Source organism: Misgurnus anguillicaudatus, chromosome 11 (genome assembly GCF_027580225.2).
Source record: "Misgurnus anguillicaudatus chromosome 11, ASM2758022v2, whole genome shotgun sequence".
NCBI lineage: Eukaryota > Metazoa > Chordata > Actinopteri > Cypriniformes > Cobitidae > Misgurnus > Misgurnus anguillicaudatus.
Window position 1 is genome coordinate 23,842,512 of NC_073347.2, and position 26,764 is coordinate 23,869,275.

Sequence of the window (26,764 nt, forward strand, 5' to 3'; positions counted from 1 at the left end):
TCTGTAGTTACGTCGTGTACTAAGACCGACAGAAAATTAAAAGTTGCGATTTTCTAGGCAGATATGTCTAGGAACTATACTCTCATTCTGGCGTAATAATCAAGGACTTTGCTGCTGTAACATGGCTGCAGGAGGCGTAGTGATATTACACACTGCCCCGAAAATAGTCCCCTGCTATTGAAAGTTACTAAGGGGACTATTTTCGGCTGCTGCGTAATATCATTGCGCCTGCTGCAGGCATGTTACATCAGCAAAGTCCTTGATTATTACGCCAGAATGAGAGTATAGTTCCTAGCCATATCTGCCTAGAAAATCGCAACTTTAAATTTTTCGATGGTCTTAGTACACGATGTAACTACAGAAGAGTCAAGTTTTAAACAGGAAACATATCTAAACTCTTTTTTTTAAGCGCAATGCTAATGATCTAATCAGATTCAATGGATTGTGCTAAGCTATGCTAAAAGTGCTAGCGCCAGACCCAGAGATCAGCTGAATGGATTCCAAAACGGTAAGAATCAAATGTTTAATTCTAGGGGAGCTGGAAAATAAGCATATTTTCAAAAAAGTGGAGTGTCCAGTTAACTAAATAGAAGAAAACACTGACCCTCTGCTGAATTGATCATGTTGGACTGTGACATCGCCCGGCTGTTCCTGTATGGAAAAAGGTGTCTCCAGATTTTTCTGGAGGGTTTCTTCTGGACTTCACATCCAAAACCATCAAGAAAGCTGAAAGACAATGACAAAGCATTGATCACGTGGAAACAATGAGTTTTTCTTAGCAAATAATGAGTAATGAATGGCGTGTGACCTTTAGGAAATCTTGAGTGTCATCTAAGGAAAAATTATATGAGCCGTTTTATTTTACATTCTAAATAGCCTAAACTCTAACATAGTGTCATTTTCTAGTAATAAACATAAACAAATAAAATAAATCATATAATAAGCTTGGGACCAACTATTGGTTTATAGGTTATTAAAAATGTAGATCTGAATGAAGTAACTGAATGACTCAAATATAATACTACTTTGGCATCATAACTTTACTAAATGTGCCTTTTTTTGCACCAACATTCTGATCTGTGCATAATGCTTCATTAAAGGGGTTCAATGGTATTTCATGCATTCTGACTTATTAACACAGTTATAGAGTTGTTTCCTCATGCTAAACGTAGGCAAAGTGTCAAAAAAGCAGTTGGGCGTGTTACAGAGTATTTCTGTGCCGAATGCACTTCGGCAGGGTTCGTACAAGCTGACGTTTCAGGGGTTTCTATACGTATCACTTATTTTTATGGGCACTTTCCCTGGAAAACCCCGCCCACCCGTCAATCAGCGGGAGATGCTAGAACTTTCAAACATCACATCACGCGACTTGTTTAATTTCAAAACTCAACAATGGCACGAAAGAAGAAGTGTGTTTTTGGATTTAAGGAGAAGAAAGCCAGCCTTATGGAAACAATGGATGTAGTTTATCTGGGGACGCAGTGGAGATTTGCGCATGTGTTTGTTTAACGCTGGATTTCATTGAAAAGTCACAACCGGGTCATGAGTTGCACGCGGTAAGTAAGACTTTTGTCTTATGTTGGAAATAGGCGCGTGCATATTATATAAATGACACGAACATGTAGTGAATCATAAGTTAAAACAGTGTTGTATAGTGTTGCATGACTCGTACTCGCTCCTTCCGTGGTAGTAACTCCTCCTTCTTCATTTTTTCGTACGTTATCGGAAAGAATCGGTAAAGCTAATCTTTCTTTTATAAATCTGATTAAACTAAAGATGCTTCGGAGATATAAAGGATGTAATACTACTCTATAGGTACTCCAGATTAATATCAGAAATGCAGAAACAGCGTGTGTTGTGGGCTTTAAAGGGATAGTTCACATGAAACCGATCAGAAGCCCCATTAACTTCCATAGAAGGAAAAAAGAATACTATGGAAGTCAATGAGACTTCTGATAGGTTTGGTTACAAACATTCCTCAAAATATCTTCATCAGAACAAAGAAATTTAAACAGGTTTATAATAACACGAAAGTGAGCAAATGATCACAGAACTTTAATTTTGAGGTGAGATATCCCTTTAATTACTCTATTCATAAAAACTATGTACAATTTTCACAAAAACGGCTTTGTGCAGACACCATGAAACCCACCTGCCAGAGCGGATAAGCATGAAGCAGTGCAACAGACAGCTTAGAAAGTGGACATTAGCATTGTAAGTTGCCATCACTACATCCCAATGCTGGTGCAAAACATGAAGGGTCTGAATGATGAGCTCCTGCTCAGTCGGAGTCTGCCTGGGTCGGGACAGGAAGTAGAGCAGGGCTCGGTTCAAGCTTTTATACAGAGCACTGATCGACATCTCTCGGTTACCCTGACCTCTCTCCAGTGCCTGATGTCAATACAACCACAATTTAGATAAACTGTTTATCTAGACTTTTAAAAATAATATGCTATGGATGAAATAAGAAAATAACTCACCACTGTTATCTGCTCTGCTATGAAGACCAACAGACTCTCTGGATCCACCACAAACATGCCAGAATAGAGTCTCTCCACCAGCTTTTTAATGAAGAATGGCACATTCTCAGTCAAAATGGTAGCCTTTCTATCCTGCTTGGACTTGGATGGATCTGGAAAAAATTTGTAGGATTTGCCATAAATGTGAGAGATGTGATTTACAAAAATTTACACTCTAATGATCTAAGAAATCTTTTGCATTTGATATTTAAATATAATATAAAAAAATAAATATAATATAATATAATATAATATAATATAATATAATATAATATAATATAATATAATATAATATAATATAATATAATATAATATAATATAATATAATATAATGTATGATGTAATATAATAATTAATAATAAAAAATATTTATTATTTTTGGCATATGTTATGTTCATGCCATTTTTTGCACTTTCATACACAGATGAAGACCTGCTCTGTTAGTCACAGAAAGACTTCTGCTGTTTGTCATAAATATCTAACTATAAAAATAGCATAGCAGTATATGGCCAAAAATATATTATTTCACAAAATCTAGTGCAAAACCAATAAATAACTGTTCTCAAATTCACCCACCACTGGTGAGTATGGAAAAAAGAAATGAATTTTGGATTATGTATTGTCTGTTATATTTTACCATCTTTGGCTACATGTGTGGACTGGCCCTCCTCCTGCCCTGTCATTTGGATGATGTCCATAACAAACTCCAGGAGTTCAGTCTGAAAGCTTTGTCTTTGCTCTGAACAAACACCATCTGGAGAAAACTGAAGAAAAAAAACATTCAGAATGTTAAAACAAATAATGATGAGGAAGAGTGACTCTGCGGTCACCATCGCTCTCTTGGCTTAGCTGAATAGAGGACTAGTAAACCTCCTCCAGCATGCAGTACCATCATAACTGAGCAAAGAGTGGCACCTTATGGAGGAAAGATTTTATACACATAGTAACAATATGAATTCAATATCAGTGCTTTAAATAACTGATTTTTATATTTCAAGTATTAATGAGGGAAATTAATTATAAAGGCATAATAGAGTCTAAGTCCATTTTATTATAATTCGTACATATGTAATGTAATTGTAAATACATTATTTTGGGTTGTGTTTCATTTTTTAAATAATACTTATTACAGCAATCAACACTAGTATTGCTCACAATAAGGTTTGCAGGATAAAGTAAAACCCTTTATTTTAAAAAAATCCAGATAATTTACTCACCACCATGTCATCCAAAATGTTGATGTCTTTCTTTGTTCAGTCGAGAAGAAATTATGTTTTTTGAGGAAAACAATCCAGGATTTTTCTCATTTTAATGGACTTTAATGGACCCCAACACGTAACAGTTTTAATGCAGTTTAAAATTGCAGTTTCAAAGGACTCTAAACAATCCCAAACGAGGCATAAGGGTCTTATCTAGCGAAACGATTGTCCTTTTTGACAAGGAAAATAAAAAATATGCACTTTTAAAGCACAACTTCTCGTCTATCTCCGGTCATGTGACGCGCCAGCGCGACCTCACGCAAAACGTCATCACGTCAAGAGGTGACGGAGGACGTATGCAAAACTAAGCCCCAGTGTTTACAAGTGTGAAGAAAGATGACCGTTCCGATTTTTTGTTGTATGTGGAATGATACTAATTAATGTCTTTGTGTCAGTTTATTGTTTAAAATGGTCTGCAAATGTGCGTTTCATATATGTAATCATTTTGCTAGATAAGACCCTTATGCCTCGTTTGGGATCATTTAGAGTCCTTTGAAACTGCAATTTGGAACTGCATTAGAGCTGTTACGTGTTGGGGTCCATTAAAATGAGGGGAATCCTGGTATGTTTTCCTCGGGAAGCGTTGTTTATTCTCGACTGAGCAGGGAAGGACATCAACATTTTGGATGACATGGTGGTGAGTAAATTATCTGTTTTAAAATAGACTAATCCTTTAATGAGAAAATTGCTCACCTCCAGTAGCTGTATTAATGGATGTACGCAGTCTTTGGCAGAGATGTTAATAAGGCTGTCCATCAAGAGGATTCGGATGAAGTCACACACCTGCTTCCTGCCTGGGTGGGAGGGACGAAGCAAGAGGGACTCCTCCACATTACCAATTTCTTTTGAACCCTGAACACATGCAGAGCTCTATAAAAAGATAAGATGCACTTCTGTAAATATCTCTATCACATGCCTATAGGGTAATAAAATGTCTCTTGGGTATATTTTAAAGTTAGCAGAGTAAATAAGGTGCAGCCCCTAAAAGTTTCACCTCAGGGGTATCAAAGGGGAAAACAGCACTGGCCAGCGAACTGAGAAAGTCAGGGGAGGTCCATAGGGGGTCTTCAGGAAACAGACTGTGTACCAGGCAGAGGAACTGCATCACGTTACCTGGGTACTGGACTTCCCAGCCATCTGCACTTTCTGTTACAGGCTTATGGGAAAAACACAATTATACAAATGCTAAAGAAGGTCGGTTTAACTTGTGTCGTAACACAGACACAGCTTACATGTAACTGGATTATGCAATGTGTTTGCAATAGGGGACTGCAATCATCTAACCACCATCTAAAATACATCCTCAATATTACATCATCTATTATTTATGGTAACATGTTGAAACATATGACACCCTTGACATGAATATTGTTTCATAATAACGTCTTGTGACAAGCCAACCAACACAATTTCTGACAGCCACAGATGAATAAATCTGGTTGGCAAAATTTAGTACACATATACAGTATAAAATCACAGGTGACTATTCAATATTATTTACTAATATTATTATTTATTAATGTTATATAAAATACAAAATATTCTGGTATCAACCTCAGTACCTCTTTGTAGTGATATCTAAAATATTTTTGCACACTAGGTGGTGCTATTCTTGCTATTCTTCAATGCTTGTGCTCCCTATGACACATTTTACTCAGTAAATATCAATAAAAGTATATTTTTTTCTTATGTCAATACATTTAGCAGTGTTATAATCCAGCTGTTTATATTGTTATTCATAAATATATTATTTAGTTCAAATAACAGATTTACTTTTAGATCAACCCAACGTTAAAACCTTTAACTATTTACAAACAGTACCGCTGAATGTTCAACAAAAACACTTACCCTGGTAATGATAACCTTGATCAATTCTAAAAGAACACACGCTGCATCTGCACACAACTGAAACCCAACTGAAACACTGCAGCTGTCAATCAAACTCTGAAGCATCACGTCAACATCTACCTACAATCAAAAAAAAGCATCTCAACCCAGTAAGCCAATAGTTTTATAAGACAAACATCATGGGGCAGTGATGTCAATAAACATATTATGTGCCAACAGAAATAAATGCTGATACCTCCTCAACAGAAACCTGAAAGTCTGATTTTCGTAAAAGCACTGCAGCGAGAGATCCGTAAATCTGAGGTAGGTGAATATGGTTGACAAGAAGTGTCTGCAGAATGTCAAATCCCGGGCAAATGCAGCTCAAACACTCGTACGACCATGAGTGATATTTTAAATTATCTACAGGCAATAGGAAAAAGCAAGAAATCAAAAATAAATAAATAAATGTTTTTGATGTACTTATATGCAATTCGGACATACCTGTGATACTGGTAGGCATCTCCATGGTCCCCACTAATGTTCCTGGCGCCACACCGTCTTTGAAAATGACCAGGATGTTCGGATTAGACAGGAAGTGTGTAAGCAGTGTGAGAGTCAGCAGCACTGTGCCGGTATGAATGTGGCCCTGTAGGAAGAGTAGGAACCAATCGGACCCAAGTGCGAAGAACACCTCTTCCTGGGTACTGCCATTGAAAAAAAATGTCAGAATACCAGTATGTATACATTTCTGTCATTGAGATCATAAAAACAAGAACAAAGAGAACCTCTCATGTTTACTGTGTTAAGCCTGACTCACTCTCTAGACATTGAAGTGTTTGAGATGATTAGAGAAGACAGCATAGAAAGCAACTGGTTTCGGATCCAAACTGATCTTCCAGGTGTTTGACTCCAGCCTAGAACAACAAAGAGGATGTAGGAGGATGTAAGATGTAAGGCAGGGGTGTCAAACATACGGCCCGCGGGCCGCATACGGCCCACAAAGGTGTCCAATCCGGCCCGCATGATGATTTATTAAATATAAAATTCATATTTTAAAAACCCTTTCAGGTGGGTGTCTAGTTCGTTTTCAATATGAGAGACTTGCGGAAAGCAGCAAAACGCGGAACATAGACTTAACACGGTGCCCAAAAATCTTGCTGTTGTATTGTTACTGCTCCGCTAAAGATCCACTTATTCCGCTGGTCCACTTCGTGTTTTCCCGACCGCTCCGCAGCATCTCTGTGTCCACTCTCTGCCGTGAGAGAGAGCGAAGACGACGGTCTCCGAAGTTCGTTGCATTAACAGGTAGATTAATTACATTAAATCAGTTGTTAAACAACAGAATTAGTAATTTGGAAGTTTGTATTTCTTCCGGTAATGATTTGCTGTCGGTGTTTTAAAAGTGCTAACAAGTGCTAGCAAGCAAACAACAACAACAAAATAATAACATGATAACATAATAATAAACATGTTTTGACAAAAATGTTAAAAAATGGATTTATAAATAATTTTGGCATTAAGGAATAATTCAAAAGAAGTTAAATTAAGGCTTTTCAACCTAAGGCCAGTGGATTTTGTACAGATGTAAATTTGTGTGTATAATATGTACAGTATGAGTGTGACCTTATGAAATGTAGTTTTCACAGAGCTGTGTGTTTCTCTAGTTTTCTTGCTGAACAAACGAATTAATTGGTTTGTTTAGTTAATATTAACACAATTATCAGCACACTAAAGTTTAAAAAAAATATCCGGCCCTCACATCGTGGTGTTATTTACCATCCGGCCCTCAGCCTAAAATGAGTTTGACACCCCTGATGTAAGGAATGAGCTTTGGATCAGATATTAGAAGTTCTCAAAAATGACTGAGCTGCGCTGCTAAAATTATCAATAAAATGAACAAAGCTCATCTCCGTTTATGGAATCAAGCATTTTATTGAATATTTGAATAATTGATTGAGTACCTTGTGATTGATCATTAAAATCCAGATCGGAGAAAGTGTCATTCTCGTTTAAGGTGGGAGGCAGAAGACTGTGCACTAGAAAGAGCCCAAGCCTAATGAACAAATAGAAATGTAAGCAAACACCACTGTTGTTAATACTAATGTACATTCAACACCTTATACTTTTATTTAAACTTAAAGGACACTCCACTTTTTTGAAAATATGCTCATTTTCCAGCTCCCCTAGAGTTAAACATTTGATTCTTACTGTTTTGGAATCCATTCAACTGATCTCCGGGTCTGGCGCTAGCACTTTTAGCATAGCTTAGCACAATCCATTGAATCTGATTAGACCATTAGCATCGCAATAAAAATATCTAGTCAAGTTTTAAATAGGAAAAATATTGAAACTCTTTGGTTATTTTTTTTGGCGTGATGCTAATGGTCTAATCAGATTCAGTGGATTGTGCTGGGCTGTGCTGGGGGTGGTGCCGCCGGACCCGGAGATCAGCTGAATGGATTCCATAGCGGTGAAGATCAGATGTTTGACTCTAGGGGAGCTGAAAAATAAGCATATTTCAAAAAAAGTGGAGTGTCCCTTTAAACCTTTGGTAACTGCATATGACCATACAGGCTTACGAAACATATAACTGAAATTTACTTTGCCTTCAAATATAGGCTTACTTCAACCAACAACTAATAAAAGGTTTGTCATGCCTCTTGATGTCAGTGGTGTTGAAATGTTCCTCGAGGAGGGATCGAATGATGGTACAAATGACTAACACCTTCCTACGGGTCACACTGGGATCATGCAGCAGGATCAGAAGTTTGCCCATCACGTTGAGTCTGTGCATGACCTCAGCATTCTGTTGATTCTTACTATAAGCAGACATATTCATCATCATCACAGTCAAGTATCTACACAGTCAAGTATGCTTCCTGTTAGAAGGTTTATGCATGATTAAAAAACAGGAACCGAGCCATGAGTTTCACATCACTTCACAGAGCACTCTAGAAGTAAAAGTCAGTAAAACATACCACGATGACTTCAAAAGATCAGCAAGATGATTTAAAACACGAAGGTCAAGATTTTCTGGAGTGTTCTGCCAAACCTTCAAAGAGACGGTAAATGGAAAATTGCTAATGTATGAATGGAGCAACTGTTGTATTGTAACAACATAAATGACAAGCAGTGTTTACTTGATGTTATGTAACAATGGACTATTGTATAATGCACAACCTGGTAACATGGCCACCTACATCAGTTACCACATGTACAGTACTGTGCAAGTCTTAGGCCACAATGCCAGAATTAGATTTGTTATTTTTGCAATGTTAAAGTGATCAATTGTTTCTCAGTCTCTTTAATAGAATACATCCAGAAAATACAGGAAATGTGTATATAGTATTAAAAACTATATGATAATGTAAACTGATGTGTCAAGTTTTTAGGGTAAACTCCCCTTCCACTTGAGCAATAGCAGGAAACTGTAGGATCTCTTAATCCTAAATAAAATGTAATCCTAATTTCTAATTTTAAAGATTTGTTTTACTTCATTCTGCTCAAAAATGCTCAAGATGTGTTTAGTGCCAAGAGAGGTCACACTAAACACCGACAATACCTACAGAAAACATTTAGTCCTACATTTTTTAATTATTTTTTTGTACATATTTCCTCTATTTTCTGTTTGTATTTTTTAATAAAAATAATATATAAAATATATATGGATGGACATTAAAACTTCTAAAACAACAAGTCTGGTGGTGGTGGCCTAAGACTTTTGCACAGTACTGTACATTTGTCAATCAGTCAGACAGCTATGTCGAGGTATAAAGAGCAAATAATGTAATAATAGTTATCATTATATCACACAAATTTAAAACTGACCTCAAAGTCACAGAGGACGTCCTGAAAGGCTCTGACGTTTGGTATTCCAAACGCCCCACTGCCCAACTCCATCGTGCCCACAATAGACAGAATGAGCTGAAATATTCTACTGCTGATTAGCTGAGACTTCACCTTCAGCAGGAAGGACAAAAGCTGGAGACAAAAACCAAGTCAAACCTGTAACTTTGATTTAATGCACTGCAATAAGCTTGACGTGACTGGACAACATTACCTTATAGCCATTGGTCCGTTTCATCTCCTGCTCCATCACAGGGTTCGTCTCCAAAACTGAAAGAAGAACTTTGACCGCAGCATACAAAGAGGCGTCATCTGAAGCCATCGCAACCAAGCTCAGAATGGCCGCAGGTCCACCAATATACTGGAAACTGCTAGTAGCACTGAATGACTTGAAAGTTCTTACTCCTGGAAATGAACGTATGAAATCAGCCCAACACAAGTTAAGGTACAGTACAGATGCTGTGTTAAAAACAGTAGCTAGCGGATTTGAGGCTTTACCAAAACAACCAATCAGGGCTGCCCCAATTGTCCGAGCAGTCCCACTGAGGTTCTGACTGATATTATGGGCCAGGAAGACAGGAGTAGAGTTATCACGTGATGTAATCCCCATCTGCGAACAAAATAATGGATTAATAAATCATAATTGAAAAGCCAATATAACAATCAAAAGAGGAAAGTAATTAAAGTTTATTGAAATGTTATGTGCATTAAAATAAGTAATAATTTTTAACTCTTTCCCAGCTATTGACAAGTTATCTCGTCAATCCGCAATACCGCTATTATCCACCAGGTACTTCCACAATTTGTAAAACCTGGAAGTATCGCCCTAAGGCAAACAGCTGTATGTCCGCCTAAGTTTTGAAGATCGCTCCGAATTTGATCTCTATTAAATGTCCTTTACAAAAATGGAATTATCTCAGCTTTTTGCTCAAAATTTGGTGTTTTTGAAGAAACCTACCCATATTTGAGAGGTGATACTAATGAAGGTAGGATGAAACGTTTTTTTTTGTTTGTTTTTTTGAAAGCAGCGAGTCTGTTCTTTCATTTAATATATTGTATGTTTATATATTTAAAGAATAGCATTTTCTTGGAGGCATTAAACTTTTGTGAAAATCATGAAAAATGCTGGTGGGGAAAGAGTTAAAAGTAATATAAACTAACAATGGTATAAATATTCCAGTATATATAAAGTGGGTTGTCTCATGGGGATCACCATGTTGAGATCATGTGACCAGGCAAATATTAGACATGGAATAAATAAATCATGAATTACTAATTTCTACAATGGCATCTGTAACCCAAAGTGTTTGCTTTTATCAATTACTGCAAATAAACAAAAAACATTGAATATACTTTTATGTAAGTCAATTTATTAAACAAATTAACAGGTACCTCTTTAGCTATAAGTCGAGAGTCCACTTCATTGTATTGGTCTCTAATGTCTGCTACTGTAGTGACGGTGGATATTGTCGGATTTATGCCAAAGGAAATTCTCTCTGGAGAGGCAATCCTAATTTGGGACATCTCAACATCTGTCTCGCCTCCTAATGTGTACAGATAAAAATAGATCTTTACAAAATTCAAAAGTGTTTTGCATTTTCATACAAGACAGAAAGGCAACCGTCTCACCTTGGGCATTAAGAGCAAGGTAGTTGCCAATGTAGTTGGTGCCCTGCCCATAAATGTTCCCCACTTGGTCAGAACTCAACGCTTCCTCGAATAAATATGTAGGACCGACCCGCCATACCAGAGCAGCATGCTGTTTCCATAGAGATGGAGTACCGATAATCCCACACACGTCAATGACTGCAGAGGGATCCATTGAAATGCACTGGCCGGGAAATGGCTGAATATACTTCATCTGCACAGAGAAAGATATTTTACAGTTTATGCTGAGTAACATTTAGTATTTTACATGAACATTTTACCCTTACAACAGAAATTTGGGTTGCACTTTATTTTACAGTACGTGTACATATATGGTAAAAAAGTTGTACTTACCGACAAATGTGTGGTACTTACTTTTAGGTATCTACATGGTAATTAATTGGTATCATTACTGTACTTACCAGTAGTAAATACTTGGTAGTTATTATGTAACTCTAGGTAAGTACTGGGTAATAACATATACATACTTGTACCGTTCCACCCCTAATACCTACACTATATGTATTCGTTTCGAAGCGAATCGGTACGGGGGTCACGGTTCGGTGCATGAATTTAAACGGAGAATACACGGTATGAAAATAAAAGTACTCGTCAGAGTACCGCGAGAAATCTTGCGGAGGAGGCTGATTTCAAATCGCTCTTGCGTTACTCTGACGTCATCCACTTGTCGTTTCTTGCAGCGCCTCGTGAAGTCGTACACACCTATTAATTCATCCTACAAGCCTATTTTTTTGTTCTTTAGTACATTAATATGAAATAAGGCCAAAATGTAATTTTAAAATGTATTTAGGTAACACTTCCTAAGATGTAGCATCATATACATGTCACTGTGAGGCAAACCCAACCATTGACTGTCATACGCATTGACTACTGGGTACATTCACTAGTACACACTTATTGTGTATATACAATTTGTAAGTGTACAAATAAGTAAGTGTTTGATATTACTCATCATATATGTACACTATAAATACCTGTCATTAACCCTAACTTGCCTATAAATACTAAATACTTATATTGTACATTTATTTGTAAGTACAGTAATGTTTCTCGTTAGTTACAGTAAACCTACACTATAAGAATGTATCTGTTATTACAGTACCCAGTATTTATCTAGAGTTACATAATAACTACCACTGGTAAGTACAGTAATGATACCAGTTAATTACCATGTAGATACCTAAAAGTAAGTACCACACATTTGTCGGCAAGTACAACTTATTTACCATATATGTACAAGGTAAGTACACGTACTGTAAAATAAAGTGCTACCGAAATTTGAGTGACAAATACAATGATGTCAGGTTTGACATCAAATCCTATTCGTTCGTTCTCACGTGTCTGGTTACCAAACATTATAATGCTAAACCCTCAGAAAATTAAATATAAAAGACAAGAAAGTAAATCAATTCAGACATAATTTTTTTTTTGGGGGGGTAAACTATTCTTTTAATAAAAACTCCATGCACCAACCTTTGCTGTTCCGATTGCCGTTTCATTCATATACACGGTTAGCATACAGGTCTTCTTGATGCCTTTGGCCATAACAACACATAGATGGTTCCATTGACCAGATATTAAGTGTTGGGAACATTTAAACCGCACTGAGGTTGACAGCATACTGGGAGTCTGGGGCTCTGGTTCCATCATGTCTGCATAACAAAACAAAAAAAAATGACACACTCTATATCTAAACCATTAGGAGGTCCACCTAATTCCTTACATTACATACTGGGAAAAGGTGCATTACAGATCCCTTCAATGTAAAAATTACTTTTACCCAAAAACTGATAAGCTTCCTCCTCCGTGGAGATCACCAAGCAGCCGTCAGTGGCAGATATACTAACAGACAGGCAGCAAAACTGGTGCTCGGCACGAGACATGTGCCGTACAATGGTGAACAGACGCACGGGGTGGGACTCACAGGCCGAGCTGAACCTACAGATCATGAACCAGCAGGAGAACGACAGGCCGGCTGAAGGAGGAAATCCCCTGCAGTCTGTGAAGAAAACAAAATACCAAAAAGGACAAGGTACATTACACCTGTAATGCATTATTCCAGCAGTCCTGTGATTTAAAAGCACATAAATGCAAAAAAAAAAAATTGTACCGGTGCCCAAGCCTCCTGTGGAGATGCAGTCTGCACTGACACCCTTCACTGTGGCAATAGATGGCAAAAACAGACATCTATGTGGAAGAATATTAACAGAATAAATCAGACTGTTTCAAAGTGACAGTTCACCCATATATATAAAATAAAAAGCATGAATGACTTCAATGGAAAATATCTGTTTATAAAAGGACACAAATTCTTGTTTGAACACTGCGTGGGCATTACCCATAGCCGCTGTCTGTCATGTCAAACTCCACAAAGGAAGGGGAATTTGAGACTTTGTGTGGTTGAAAGCTCCGTGGTGAAGTGATGGAGACGAGGCTTATGATTCTGTGAAGAGGAACTACTGTCCTACTGCCTGAAGATGTTTTTAGGAGGCTAAAACTTCGTTTCATTGTCTTTCTTTGTCTTTTCATTGTCTTGTTCTCTTCTGTGTCTTTGCTCTGGTGTGTGTAACAGAAAACAGAACATAACAGAAGTTGCGTTAACATGAGACAATAAATCATCAAATGTACCAAAATGTTTTTTACGAAACAGGAAGTAAGCCAAAAAGGAAGCCCGAAAGGACTGAGGAGGAACCGTACGTGTGCAAAGGGCCTCTTCGCCGGAGACAGAAAACTGACTTTCTCCACCACACATCAGAGGATCTCCAAGACACAGGAATTGCCTGAGATGAAGCATACCATTGCAATGGCACAGAAGTATATAAAAATCTTTTATTTAAACATAAATTAATTGCTCAAGAGCATCTTGTGTTAACCCTTAAAGGGGACCTATCATGAAAATCTGACTTTTTCTGTGTTTAAGTGCTATAATTAGGTGCCAGGGCATCTATCAACCTAGAAAATGTGTAAAAGAACAACCCAGTAACTTATATATATAAGAAAAAATAGATAATTGAAATTTGGCTCCCCTTGGCATGTCAGAAGGGGATAATACTGCCCCTTAATCTGCACTATCCAACCACGGCACTTCCATTTAGTATAGAGATCAGCTTATTTGCATTTAAAAGGACACCCAAAAAAGACACATTTTTGCTCACACCTACAAGTGGCAATTTTATCATGCTATAATAAATGATCTATATGGTATTTTGAGCTAAAACTTCACATACGTACTCTGGGGACACCAAAGATTTATTTTACATCTTAAAAAAGTCTTGTGAAATGTCCCCTTTAAGTATGTTAACTTCATACACGCACTCACCTGAGGTCCTTGTGATCCATAGACTGAGAGGCAAGTTTTTCCAAGATCCGAACTACAGGCAGGTGTAGCGCGTGGGTATTGTCTATGAGGATGTGTTTGCAGTAAGTGAGCAAAGTAGATAGCAGGCCAAACTCACACATGACCTGCCTGTTTCTCTCCGACTTCACTAGAGTCTGCACATGATGAGCTAGAGACATCTGAAGCTCTTCAGACAACTATAAAAAAAATGTGCTTATTTTTTGTGCATCTGAGAATGTTGTGTTAAATAATAAAATAAGTAAGGTATGATATACAGTACATTGTTGCTTACTCACATGAGGGTCACTAGGACAGTAAATACTAGGCAGCAGAGTCATGATGAGTTTTACAGCTCCAGGATGAAGTATTGTAATGTCACAATAAATCCTGAAAAAGAAATATTGTGCTTAAAGTGACACTCCACTTTTTTTGAAAATATGCTCATTTTCCAGCTCCCCTAGAGTTAAACATTTGATTATTACCGTTTTGGAATTTATTCAGCTGACCACGGGATCTGACGGTACCATTTTTAGCATAGCTCAGCATTGTATGAATCTGATAAGACCATTAGCATTGCTGCTGTAACATGGCAGCGCCTGAAAATAGCCCCCTGCTATTGAAAGTAACCAAGGGGACTATTTTCAGGCAGTGCGTAACATCACTACGCCTCCTGCAGCCATGTTACGACAGCAAAGTCCTTGATTATTACGCCAGAATTAGAGTATAGTTCCTAGCCATATCTACCTAGAAAATCGCAACTTTTAATTTTCCGTCGGCCTTAGTACACAATGTAACTACAGAAGAGTCAAGTTTTAAAATAGGAAAAATATTGAAGCTCTTTGGTTATTTTTTGTGCGATGTTAATGGTCTGGTCAGATTCAGTGGATTGTGCTAGGCTATGCTGAAGGGGTTACCGCCAGACCCGGAGATCTGCTTAGTGGATTCCAAAATGGTAAGGATGGAATGTTTGGCTCTAGGGGAGCTGGAAAATTGGCATATTTAAAAAAAAGCATATTTAAGATACATTCCTCAATATTATGTCATCAGTCATAATATTAGACAGTAGCACATATGTCAAAGCACAATAATGGTCCAAAATAACATGCCCGCCCTTTAGTAGAAACATATATCAAAATGCAAATGGTAAATTAAATCTGTGCCTTTATTACAACAGAATCAATTAGATTAAATAACCCATTTATGATGGCAATTGCATCACCATTGTGAAAACAACAGTAGTGTATGTATGTTTGGGTAAAGCACCAAAATGTAGATGTTATTTGTCTGTGTTAGAGACACACCACAAATCGCTTGTCTTTTTCATTTGATGTCAGAAAAGTTGTAAATCTGAATAATTAATCTAACAATTCTTAAAAATATATATAAAAAATAATAATAATTATTATTATTTCGCAAATAGTACTGGTGCTCTGTCTATTCTCCAGATTCAATGTCCATGTTACCAGCCGACCTAGATCACCCATTTTGACCCATATTACAATAAATACAAGACATTAGAAACATACACAACTTATAAAGAACACTAAAGCCATGAAAAAACTTGCTAAGAGTACCTACCTCCCAGACTGTGTTGATACTGACATACTGGACTGACTCAGAGCCTCATCCTCATTGGACAGCTCCTCTTCCCTCTGACCTGGGACTGTGATCGGACTCTCACCAGACTCATTATTATCCTGCGCGCTTACACACGGATCAGCAGCCAGGCTCACACCTGTAGCAAACTGCTCCAGAAAACCCAACAGTTTCATGCAGTCTCCTAATGGTGGCGGCAACTGGGGTTCCGGCCTCTCCACCATTTCCACAAACTGCTGGAAGCTCCTGCAGTGCAAGTTGTCTTTGTCTGTTTCTACAGGGAGCCCTTCCTGGAAACAGCCCAGCTGCAGCAGAGCCTCACCCAGCTTCTCACAGAGGCCACTTGTGTGGAAGAAGTGGGTGTTAACCGGGTGCAAGTGCACGGCTAGGGCGATGGTGTGTAAGGTAAGGAGAAGCAGATCGATGAGGCTCTGGCGACTTAGTGAGGCCCATACTCCCGTTGGATGTTCCAGCAGCGCTCCTTCCATGTCCACTACAATGGAGAGCAATCCAGTGAAGCCTCCTGTGGTACGGAAGGCATTCCAACTATTTGGGCTCTCCAGTACTTTCATAATAGACTGTGTAATAGATGCAAGGGAAGGGATTATTACAAGCAATTTAAATAGAAAAGCGAATCAAAGTATATTCCTGCTGAAAAGGTTATGCTGGTTGGTACTGGTCAAGCTGGTGGATAAGCGTAGTCATGGTTAACCAGCTTACAAATTCTTGTCTTCCTTGCAAATTTTGGCCATTTTTTCAGAAAAAAATGACTCTGCCTGTGAAATCTACACTAAAGTCTTATAATGAGATTATGGGTATCAATGTTTCATTGATTTCAGTCTTTGACATGACTTTACTCAGTCAATATTAAAGATATCAAAGTTTATATTTTACAGAATGTTGTTTACATTATGTGAGATGATTTGATGCAGGAAAAATGACTTTAGTTGGGTTTAAATAGGCAAGCACACAATGTGAAAAGAGCTAGAAATAAACTTGTTGTGGTCAACAGTACAGCAACATCCTATGCCGTGGGCGAACATCTAAAAAGCAACATACATTATGCAGGTGACCAGCAATGCTATCAAGGAAAAATATGTTCCTTCCTTTGACTATTCTGTATTTGTTCTGCTCAGAAATTATGCATCACTACCGAAAAGAAAGGAGGGGACTCTCGTTTCGAAAAGTCTGGCGCAAAATGGATTAACCCTTATTTAATATCCATGCTAATACATCAAAGAGCTAATGTGTCATAAAACGAAGCCCAAACCGAATCAGGACCAATAGAAGTAATCAGAATGGCTTTGACACTTTTCGCAGAATGGTAGGGGTGAATCCAATTGCCAGCAGCCGTAACCCAGTTACACTTTAATGGTCTGTAGGTTAGTATTCCTGCGCTTGAATCTTAAAAAATGGGCATGTACAGTAACTGAATAATGTAGTTATGCATAATTGGATTCCTCTCACATTCTCTGATCTGATATTGCTCATAATTTTCTCTGCGTCGCACCCCAAGTCTACAAGCTTAATCGAATAAAGCTTGAGTTAACAGCTAACTGTATATTAGCAAATCAATCTGAGTTTACCTATAATGCAATCAGGCTCCCAAAAGCTGAAATAATAAATTCACCGGCTCATTATGCTTTAAACGCGTTATAATTTGTTAGAATTAGGAATACAGGCTGCATTTACAGACAGGTAACACAAAGCTTAGTTTTAGTAGAAGGTCTTCTAATTACAGTATATTCCCATCATACTTTGCACCCAACAACTGTGAGATATATTTTAAAGGCTCAGCTTGTGTAAGAGAACTGTGACTAAAACATAAGGCTAAGAATAAATTTATTTTGACTAATTTCGGCAAAAATGTGTTTTCTATACCAAGAAAGTGACAAAATGAAAACCACTATTTCCTGTTGCAAACTTTCACATAGCATCTTTAGGTTATAATATAACATCAAAAATTTAAATCCAAATTTTGATTTTCAAAGATTTATTATAAAAGCAGATTTTTTTCCCCCGCAAAATGCAATAAATCCATGACAAGTTTTTTTTTTTAAATGCTATAAATCTATTGAATCAATATATAAATGTGCATTAATCTTTAGAGCAAACTTTCAAAGACATTGAAAAACTAAAATGAAAGAAATGAGCATATACCTGCAAGAGGTCCTGTTTAAGTTTGATTTCACTCTCCGTGGAGGAGCAGAGAGCTCCGATGGCTGTGCTCATGTATTCCTCGGCATTAACTTCTGAGAGCTGCTCCAGAATACACAGAGTGGGGCTGCGAAACTCTTCAATGTCTATGAAGATCTTCACATAGGGAATCATCCCCATATTCCTGATGAGCACTGTTAAAAGTTAAGAGAGAACAAACAAAAGCTATTTCCAAGTTGAATTTGTACTGTATCTTACTTGTGTGAAATCCATGCTAAAGTCTCATACACTGTAAAAACTTGGATCAATTTTACTTTAATTGGTAACATCCGAAAAAAAGGAAGTTTATTCAAGTTAATATTTCACTTTAGTTTCACTTCAGGTTAATTTAAAAAAAAAAAATTGGTGTTACCAATTGTCACTTTTATAGTGTGCTTAGATTAGAACATCAAAGTTTGATTTAACTCATTGAGAAAACCAGAAAGCATGGGAAAAGCCTTTCATTCACAAAGTTTTAAACATAATCCATGCGTCACTGGTTCATTCGGGTCACAGCAATGCAATGGCGGCTGGTGACTTCTTTTTTTCGAGAGCGCACAATGTGAAGTTCGTCACAACATGTATGTAGCCCGTCATGTGTGAGGTTCGTAATTTCAAAATATGTGTTCGGCATGTCGAGTGAACCTATGTGCATCACGTGTCTTGTCAAAATAAGTGCCTGGAGATGCGTCTAAAGGGTTTATGATAAAAGAGACGCTCGCGTTTACCAGATACTCGCATAATCTCATGCGTAATCAGAGTTTACTGTTAAAGGAATAGTCTACTCATTTTCAATATTAAACTATGTTATTACCTTAACTAAGAATTGTTGATACATCTCTCTATCATCTGTGTGCGTGCACGTAAGCGCTGTAGCGCGCTGCGACACTTCGATAGCATTTAGCTTAGCCCCATTCATTCAATGGTACCAATCAGAGATAAAGTTATAAGTGACCAAACACGTCAACGTTTTTCCTATTTAAGACGAGTAGTTATACGAGCAAGTTTGGTGGTACAAAATAAAACGTAGCGCTTTTCTAAGCGGATTTAAAAGAGGAACTATATTTTATGGCGTAATAGCACTTTTGGGAGTACTTCAACTCGCCTGAAAAGTCCGCTCCCCTTCCCCTATCATAATGGGAGAGGGAGGGTGTTACTGCGCCGAGTCGAAGTAAGTAAGAAATGCTATCGAAGTGTCGCAGCGCGCCCCAGCGCTTACATGCACGCACACAGATGATAGAGGGATGTATCAACTCTTCTTAGTTAAGGTAATAACATAGTTTAATATTGAAAATGAGTAGACTATTCCTTTAAGCGAGTGTCTTGTGTGTGTTTTGTAAATGTGAGCGTCTCTTTTTTCATAAACCGCTTTGGCGCGTGTGCAGCAAACGTTTTGGCGGAACATGTGGTGCACATGGTTCACACATATTTTGAATTTGCGCCCTCGGAAGAGAAGTCATGACCCGCCACTGCAGTAATGTTTGCTCTGTAATAACCACATTAAAATCAATTCCAGCACAGTAGATTATATCCACAATTCATTTAACTAACCAGTGTTTCTGATTGACTGCATGGCCAGGGCTGCAACTACATTCAGAATGCCGGTGGTCAACTTTCTCTCATAGTCGTCTTCCTTATTCTCAATTACTGTCAATACATAAGATCACAGATCAGATTAGGCATCTGCATTCCAAACATTATTGGTACATAGTAAACCCCAGATGACTTACCAGCAACACCAGCCTTTCTGATGATCTTAGCTCTTTTTTTAAGTTCAAACAACAGTTGTTCCATAAGTCCACCATCACTTAGGACTTCTGACATCAATCCGCTATGCATAATGAGCTTGTCGAAGCACTCCAAAGCTGCAATGCTGAAAGCCTCCGAACAGCCCTGCTTCAACACTGCCTGCACCTTCCTGATGGTCTCATGTGGGATATAGGAGAGCTGGAACATGACCGTCTCGAGCAGTTCAAAGAAAATAAAATGAACGGGTGGAGGTTTCTGCCACATGCACTCAGCAAGCTGAGCCAGTGACTGCAGAGACCACTCAAGAAGGAAGAAGTTTGCCTTTTCCCAAGACCAGATCGCCTGGATGGTGCGAAGGATTTGGCTGCAGATGACTGTGTTGCTCGACCGCAGGAAAGAGGACTGGATGATTTTAAAGGCTGTGAGGTTTTTCACAGATAAACCTGAAGATGTAAAGACAACCGCGCAGTTACATTAAAGAAGCTGCAAAACATGTACCCCCTGCTGTCATTGGGGCAGTACCCTTTAAAAGCTCCTAATACCACCATGTACATTTATGTATGCTTTTGAAACCAAACTACCAATATGTACCATTGAGATAATATTATTAATATTATTATTATTATGTATCCTTAAGGTAAAAAGTTCTTGTTGGTACCAATATGTACCTCTGTGGTACTAATATGGACTCTTTTAGTGCAAAGCAGTACTTTTTGAAACAATTTACAAATAAACCATTGACAGGTTTTATGTAAATAAAATTAGTTTAAACAAATCAAAGAGTGCATAATAAACACATGCATTATGTTAAAGTTAAATAATTTTGTATTAATATAGCCTTGACACAACCATAGAATAGTTCATGTAATATCATGTTCCAAAATGTACATTATTAAAGGATTAGTCCTTTTTTATCCAGATAATTTACTCACCACCATGTCATCCAAAATGTTGCTGTCTTTCTTTGTTCAGTCAAGAAGAAATTATGTTGTTTGAGAAAAACATTCCAGTATTTTTCTCATTTTAATGAACTTTAATGGACCCCAACACTTAACAGTTTTAATGCAGTTTAAAATTGCAGTTTTAACGGAAATTCAAAGAACTCTAAACGATCCCAAACGAGGCATAAGGGTCTTATCTAGCGAAACAATTGTTATTTTTGACAAGAAAAAAATGCACTTTTAAACATCAACTTCTCGTCTATTTCCGGTCATGTGACTCGCCAGCGTGACCTCATGTAATTGCGTAATGCCGTGGAAAGGTCACGTGTTACATATATGAAACGCACATATATGACAAAGACATTAATTAGTATCATTCAACATACAACAAGGTCAGACTGGTCCTCTTTCTCCACGCTTGTAAACACTGGGGCATATTTCGCATCCGTCCTCCGTGACCTCTTGACGTGACGTCTTGCTGGTGCGTCACATGACCGGGAGATAGACGAGAAGTTGTGGTTTAAAAGTGCATATTTTTTATTTATCTTGTCAAAAATGTCAATCGTTTCGCAAGATAAGACCCGTATGCCTCGTTTGGGATCGTTTAGAGTCCTTTGAAACTGCAATTTTAAACTGCATTAAAACTGTTACGTGATGGGGTCCATTAAAATTAGAAAAATCCTGGTATGTTTTCCTCAAAGAACATAATTTCTTCTCGACTGAACAAAGAAAGACATCAAAATTTTGGATGACATGGTAGCGAGTAAATTAAATATCTGGATTTTTTTTTTTAGAAAATGGACTAATCCTTTAATGACATCATGAACAACTAAGGGGTCATGCAAATAAGAAATATTATTGAGTCTGTATCGAGTTATTTTCACTTATTCTGACTCAAACTGTGTTATATGGCACAAATGAATAAAAGTATCTATATCAACACTCAAACATTAAAAGACGGATTGGCTCTGCAGACAAAAATACACTGATGTTTATGGTAAATAAATTTAACTGCAGAGGGTAATATGATTGAATTTTACACATAATTAAAATTACATCAGAGGCAAATTAAATAAGGCTAAAAAAGACCGGCAATTCTCTCTCTCAGGAGTGAGGTGCTCTGGTGGTGATGAATGGAGGATTATAATACAGAAGAGAAGAATAGATGCAGGGCCTCTTAACTGGGTTAGTGAGGAGAGCTACACTTCATCATCCTGGACATAATTGCCTTTTCTTTGGCGTTAACATGAGGTGGCGGAGGAGAGATGCAGTGTGGCACTTGGTGTCTGTCATGTAGGTTTACCTTTAGCCAGAGTGGGGTCAAACCTAAAGCCAGGCGGCTGGGGGTTGTTCACACATACGGCCACTTTTAACTCAGCCTTGCCAAACAGGGTAAATGTTGCGATGAGGCCTAGAAGGTCTTGAATGAATGGGAAGTGTTCCTCTGTCACTTCCTCTTCACAGCGTAAAAGTACCAAACAATATCACGGTTATAGTCCCAAGGCATGTATATGTTTGATAACATCAGCACATGTTTAAACTCCATTTGTGACCCAGTCTGTGAAAATGACTTTTTTGTTATTTACTGTTTTTTTACATACAATAACTGTAATAAAGAAAATAATTTAATTGTAATCTAAAAAAATAATTGTGTTTTTTTTATATTTTTTGGCCATTTTGCCTTTTTTATTTTTAACAGTAAATAAGGAGAGGACAGGAAAGTACAGTGAGGAGAGACGGGAATGGGATCAGCAAATGACCACGAGACGGGAATCGAACTCGGTCGCGGAAAGTGCGAAAGCACCACATTTCGGAGCACTCCCCACTACACCATTGGCTCCGACAATTTTGGTATATTTAATGTTGACTGAGTAAGACCATAATTGATTAAAATCAATGTGAAATCAATGACTGAAATGTCTACTTGGGGAGGATCCACACCAGAGCTGCTGACTCCGGAGCGGATCAATCCCAGAGTCTATTGCTATCTGGGTAATATCATAACTAGATTATAAGATTTTAGCTTGGACTTCACAGACAAGGTCACCTCTCTAAACACGGTATGAAATGTGTTTATAAAGTTTTTATACAACACAAGCCTGGATCATGCATGACCATTGGAAGTTTCCACACATTTGAACACTTTTCGTGACGTTACCAGTTCTTACAGGACAATGTCATTTTGTAAAGATGGCACTTAACAAAGAGCATCTGAGCAGTTGCTAGAAAAATTGAAATGCTTATGACTTTTAAGGTTATTCCTTTACAAGTCTGGGAAACAGAATTTTACATTTTCCTTATGACTCCCTGGACTATTTAAAAATTGCTATAGTGTGTCACAGCTGGGTAACAGTGTTCAATGAGTCAAGGAGTGGCTATTGCTGTGAGAAAGCACAGAAACACAGTGAGTTAGAGAGCTGACATGATCCCTAATGTGATTGAGCTTAATTTACCACTCAATTATCTAATTCAGCTCCATTCAAAAGTATTTGCAGTAGGAGCAGAGGACAGAAGAAAGAAAATTAAGTTACAGAAGGGAACGGAAAGTACCCAAAAAATTGTGATCAGTAGATACTTGTTAAAGGAAAACACCACCATTTTTCAATATTCTACTATGTTATTACCTCAACTTAGACAAATTAATACTTAATCTTTGTACAGCACATGACTGTGTTAGCATTTAGCCTAGCCCCATTCATTCCTTAGGATCCAAACAGGGATGAATTTAGAAGCCACCAAACACTTCCATGTTTTCCCTATTTAAAGACGGTTACATGAGTAGTCACACGGGTAAGTATGGTGGCACAAAACAAAATAGGGCGATTTTTAAGCAGATAAAAAATGAGAACTATATTGTATGGCGGAAGAGCACTTAGTTTGCAGCACTTCGACCTCGGCGCGCAGTAACATCATCACTACTGACTACTTATTACTGCGCTAGAGGTCGAAGTGCTGCAAACTACATGCTCTTCCTCCATACAATATAGTTCTAATTTTTTATCCGCTTAAAAAAAAAATCGCCACATATTATTTTGTGCCACCATACTTACTCGTGTTACTACTCATGTAACAGGAATTTATCCCTGTTTGGATCCTAAGGAATGAATGGGGCTAGGCTAAATGCTAACACATTCATGATGCACTGTACAAAGATTAAGTGCTGGCATTGAAAAAAGATAGGTATGTAGGCCATTAACTCTTTCCACGCCAGCGTTTTAAAAAAAAGTTGCCAACCAGTGCCAGCATTTATCATGATTTTAACAAAAGTTTAATGCCTTCCAAAAAATTTTCTTCTTTAAATATATAAACAAATAATATATCAAATGAAAAAACAGACCCTCTGCTTTCAAAAAAAACGTTTCATCCTACCTTCAATATTTCTCTTTTATCACCTTTCAAATATGGGTAGGTTTCTTCAAAAACACCCAATTTTGAGCAAAAAGCTGAGATAATTAAATTTTTGTGAAGGACTTTTGATAGAGATCAGATGCAGAGCGATCTTTACAACATACAAGACTTTACAAGAGTTCTTTCTCTTTCACGTGAGGTGCTACTTCCGGGTTGTATAAGTTGCGGAAGTGCAGGGAAGCGTGTTTTCTTAATTGACGAGTTATCTCGTTAATGGCGGCGAAAGAGTTAATTAGTCTAAGTTGAGGTAAGAACATAGTAAAATATTGAAAAATTTTGGTTTTTCTTTAAGCAAATATATTTCCATGATATTATGATCCACCTACACACTAAAGTCATCAGAGGCTTTCGTCTTTTAGTCTGTGAAACTATTCTACCAAGTAAAATGCATGAGCTTACCGTAACAAGGCAGCCTGAAGAATGTTGTAGGCATCATTGCTTTCAAACTCGTCAAAAAGAGCAGGGTTGACTGGATAAGAGTCCTTCACAAAGCTGAAAACACTCACGGCCACCTCAGCTAAAACATGTCCGGGGACCTGCTTGCTGATCTTATGCATGTTTTGAATGCAGATCTTCATACAATTACTGGCTATAAAGGCAATCAAGAATCAAAAAGATAATGCTTTATACTTTTTTAAAACAGATCTAATTAGATATATCACTCTGTATCTAAATATAATCAATTTGTATAGCAAAACAATGTTAAAGATTGGTTAAATAGGAACTATAATTCCCTATATTAATGAGTACATTTGTCCTAATTCTCCGGATTAAACTTCCAGATTTGGAATAAGATTATGTTCAATCTCCAGCAGATCTCCAGCTAAAAACAAGTTATGTAATAATTTCTGGAATAACTAAGTTCACAAAAAAAGCAAATTTAACATCATTAATGTCCAAAGTGTTTACAGCAGCCTCACTATCCCTCTTCAGTCAAAATATCTACAAACAATCTGACAAAATAAATATTGCCTCAATTAATAAAAAATGAAATAAAATACAGAATGCCCTCCAGTGGGTTGGAGTATGTGTTTGTGAGATCGCTAACCTTGCAGTGCAGGTACAGTGTTGTGAGCTTGTGCAGCAGATACAGCTCTGAGCACACGAGACGCCTGCCGTCTCCATGATGGACTGCACTGATCCCACAGAAGGGTGAGAGAGATGATCACATTTGAAAGCTCCTGGGTCTCCAGTAAAACCTCTACGAAACGTACTTGCCTGCACAGCTGCAAGATCGCCTGCGAAGAGTGTAAACGCTGCCTTATCTCAGTGTTTTTACGCTAATGCATTAGTAATCATGTGTATACATTAGTATGAATACAAAAAAATTCTACCTATTGGAGCAAGCATACTAAATAAATGCAAAACATATGGAGGAATGTAACTAAAACTGTCTATTATAAAAACACAAATTACAAAGGGTACATAATGAAAATCTGATTTTTCCATGTTTAAGTGCTATAATTGGGTCCCTCAGTGCTTCTTTCAACCTAGAAAATGTGAAAAAGATCAACCCAGTGACTTAGTTTTGGTAAACAATTCTCTGCAAGCATGTAAAAAAACAGGTAATTGAAATGTGGCTCCCCTTGTGATGTAAGAAGGAGACAATACCGCCCCTTAATCTGCACCATCCAACCACAGCACTGCCATTTAGTGCAGAGACCAGCTCATTTGCATTTTAATGGACACACCCAAAAACAGCACCTTTTGCTCACACCTACAATGATCTATATGATATTTTGCGATAAAAATTCACATACGCACTCTGGGGACACCAAATATTTATTTGACAGCTTTAAAAAATTTCCCCTTAAAACATTCCTTTCAGTCCTCTTCACTAAAAATGTACATACCCGAGTAAGAGTGTCCTGAAAAGAGCATTTAACTTCCTCTTCAATGTCATCTGGAGAGTTACAGTTCACTTTTCTGGGAGGTAAAGCTACAAACAGGTACAGACACTTGACTAATGCAGCAGGTACACCTGTCTTGATCATAGCATCAACTTCCTGCAAATAAAACCAAAATAACATTTATGAACCTGAGCACTTAAAGGGTTAGTTCACCCAAAAAGGAAAATAAATGTCATTAATGACTCACCCTCATGTCGTTCCAAACTCGTAAGACCTCCGGTCATCTTCGCAATACAGTTTAAGATGTTTTATATTTAGTCTGTGAGCTTTCTGACCCTCCATTGAAAATCTAGTAACGGTATACTGATGTCCAGAAAGGTAATAAAAACATCATCAAAGTAGTTCATGTGACATCAGTGGGTCAGTTAGAATGTGTTGAAGCATCGAAAATACACCCCGGTACAAAAATAGCAAAAATTACGACTTTACTGACTGCAGTGAAACGGATGACGTGTTATCCTCAGACATGTTTGCAAAGTTTTTTTCTTTTCCAAACTTACAGCTT

At 37.6% G+C, this 26,764-nt stretch overlaps 1 protein-coding gene across 1 annotated transcript in view; it reads right to left on the reverse strand.

Moving 5' to 3' along the window:
• wdfy4 (WDFY family member 4) overlaps positions 1-26,764 on the reverse strand; it is a 64,361-nt gene that overhangs the window by 31,917 nt on the left and 5,680 nt on the right. The window contains exons 6-38 of the mRNA XM_055169577.2: positions 26,203-26,355; positions 25,398-25,587; positions 24,749-24,938; positions 22,245-22,405; positions 19,982-20,443; positions 19,803-19,898; positions 18,216-18,406; positions 16,038-16,633; positions 14,756-14,846; positions 14,442-14,656; positions 13,820-13,902; positions 13,461-13,683; positions 13,233-13,309; positions 12,903-13,121; positions 12,596-12,774; positions 11,084-11,315; positions 10,847-10,998; positions 9,953-10,064; positions 9,669-9,859; positions 9,437-9,589; positions 8,587-8,660; positions 8,266-8,427; positions 7,570-7,661; positions 6,426-6,522; positions 6,110-6,312; positions 5,862-6,028; positions 5,627-5,746; positions 4,773-4,934; positions 4,472-4,648; positions 3,157-3,283; positions 2,481-2,632; positions 2,153-2,391; positions 605-726 (exon numbers count right to left, since the gene is read on the reverse strand). Coding sequence (XP_055025552.2) covers positions 605-726; positions 2,153-2,391; positions 2,481-2,632; positions 3,157-3,283; positions 4,472-4,648; positions 4,773-4,934; positions 5,627-5,746; positions 5,862-6,028; positions 6,110-6,312; positions 6,426-6,522; positions 7,570-7,661; positions 8,266-8,427; positions 8,587-8,660; positions 9,437-9,589; positions 9,669-9,859; positions 9,953-10,064; positions 10,847-10,998; positions 11,084-11,315; positions 12,596-12,774; positions 12,903-13,121; positions 13,233-13,309; positions 13,461-13,683; positions 13,820-13,902; positions 14,442-14,656; positions 14,756-14,846; positions 16,038-16,633; positions 18,216-18,406; positions 19,803-19,898; positions 19,982-20,443; positions 22,245-22,405; positions 24,749-24,938; positions 25,398-25,587; positions 26,203-26,355 — 5,860 coding nt within the window. The remainder of the gene's footprint in view (positions 1-604; positions 727-2,152; positions 2,392-2,480; positions 2,633-3,156; positions 3,284-4,471; positions 4,649-4,772; positions 4,935-5,626; positions 5,747-5,861; positions 6,029-6,109; positions 6,313-6,425; positions 6,523-7,569; positions 7,662-8,265; positions 8,428-8,586; positions 8,661-9,436; positions 9,590-9,668; positions 9,860-9,952; positions 10,065-10,846; positions 10,999-11,083; positions 11,316-12,595; positions 12,775-12,902; positions 13,122-13,232; positions 13,310-13,460; positions 13,684-13,819; positions 13,903-14,441; positions 14,657-14,755; positions 14,847-16,037; positions 16,634-18,215; positions 18,407-19,802; positions 19,899-19,981; positions 20,444-22,244; positions 22,406-24,748; positions 24,939-25,397; positions 25,588-26,202; positions 26,356-26,764) is intronic.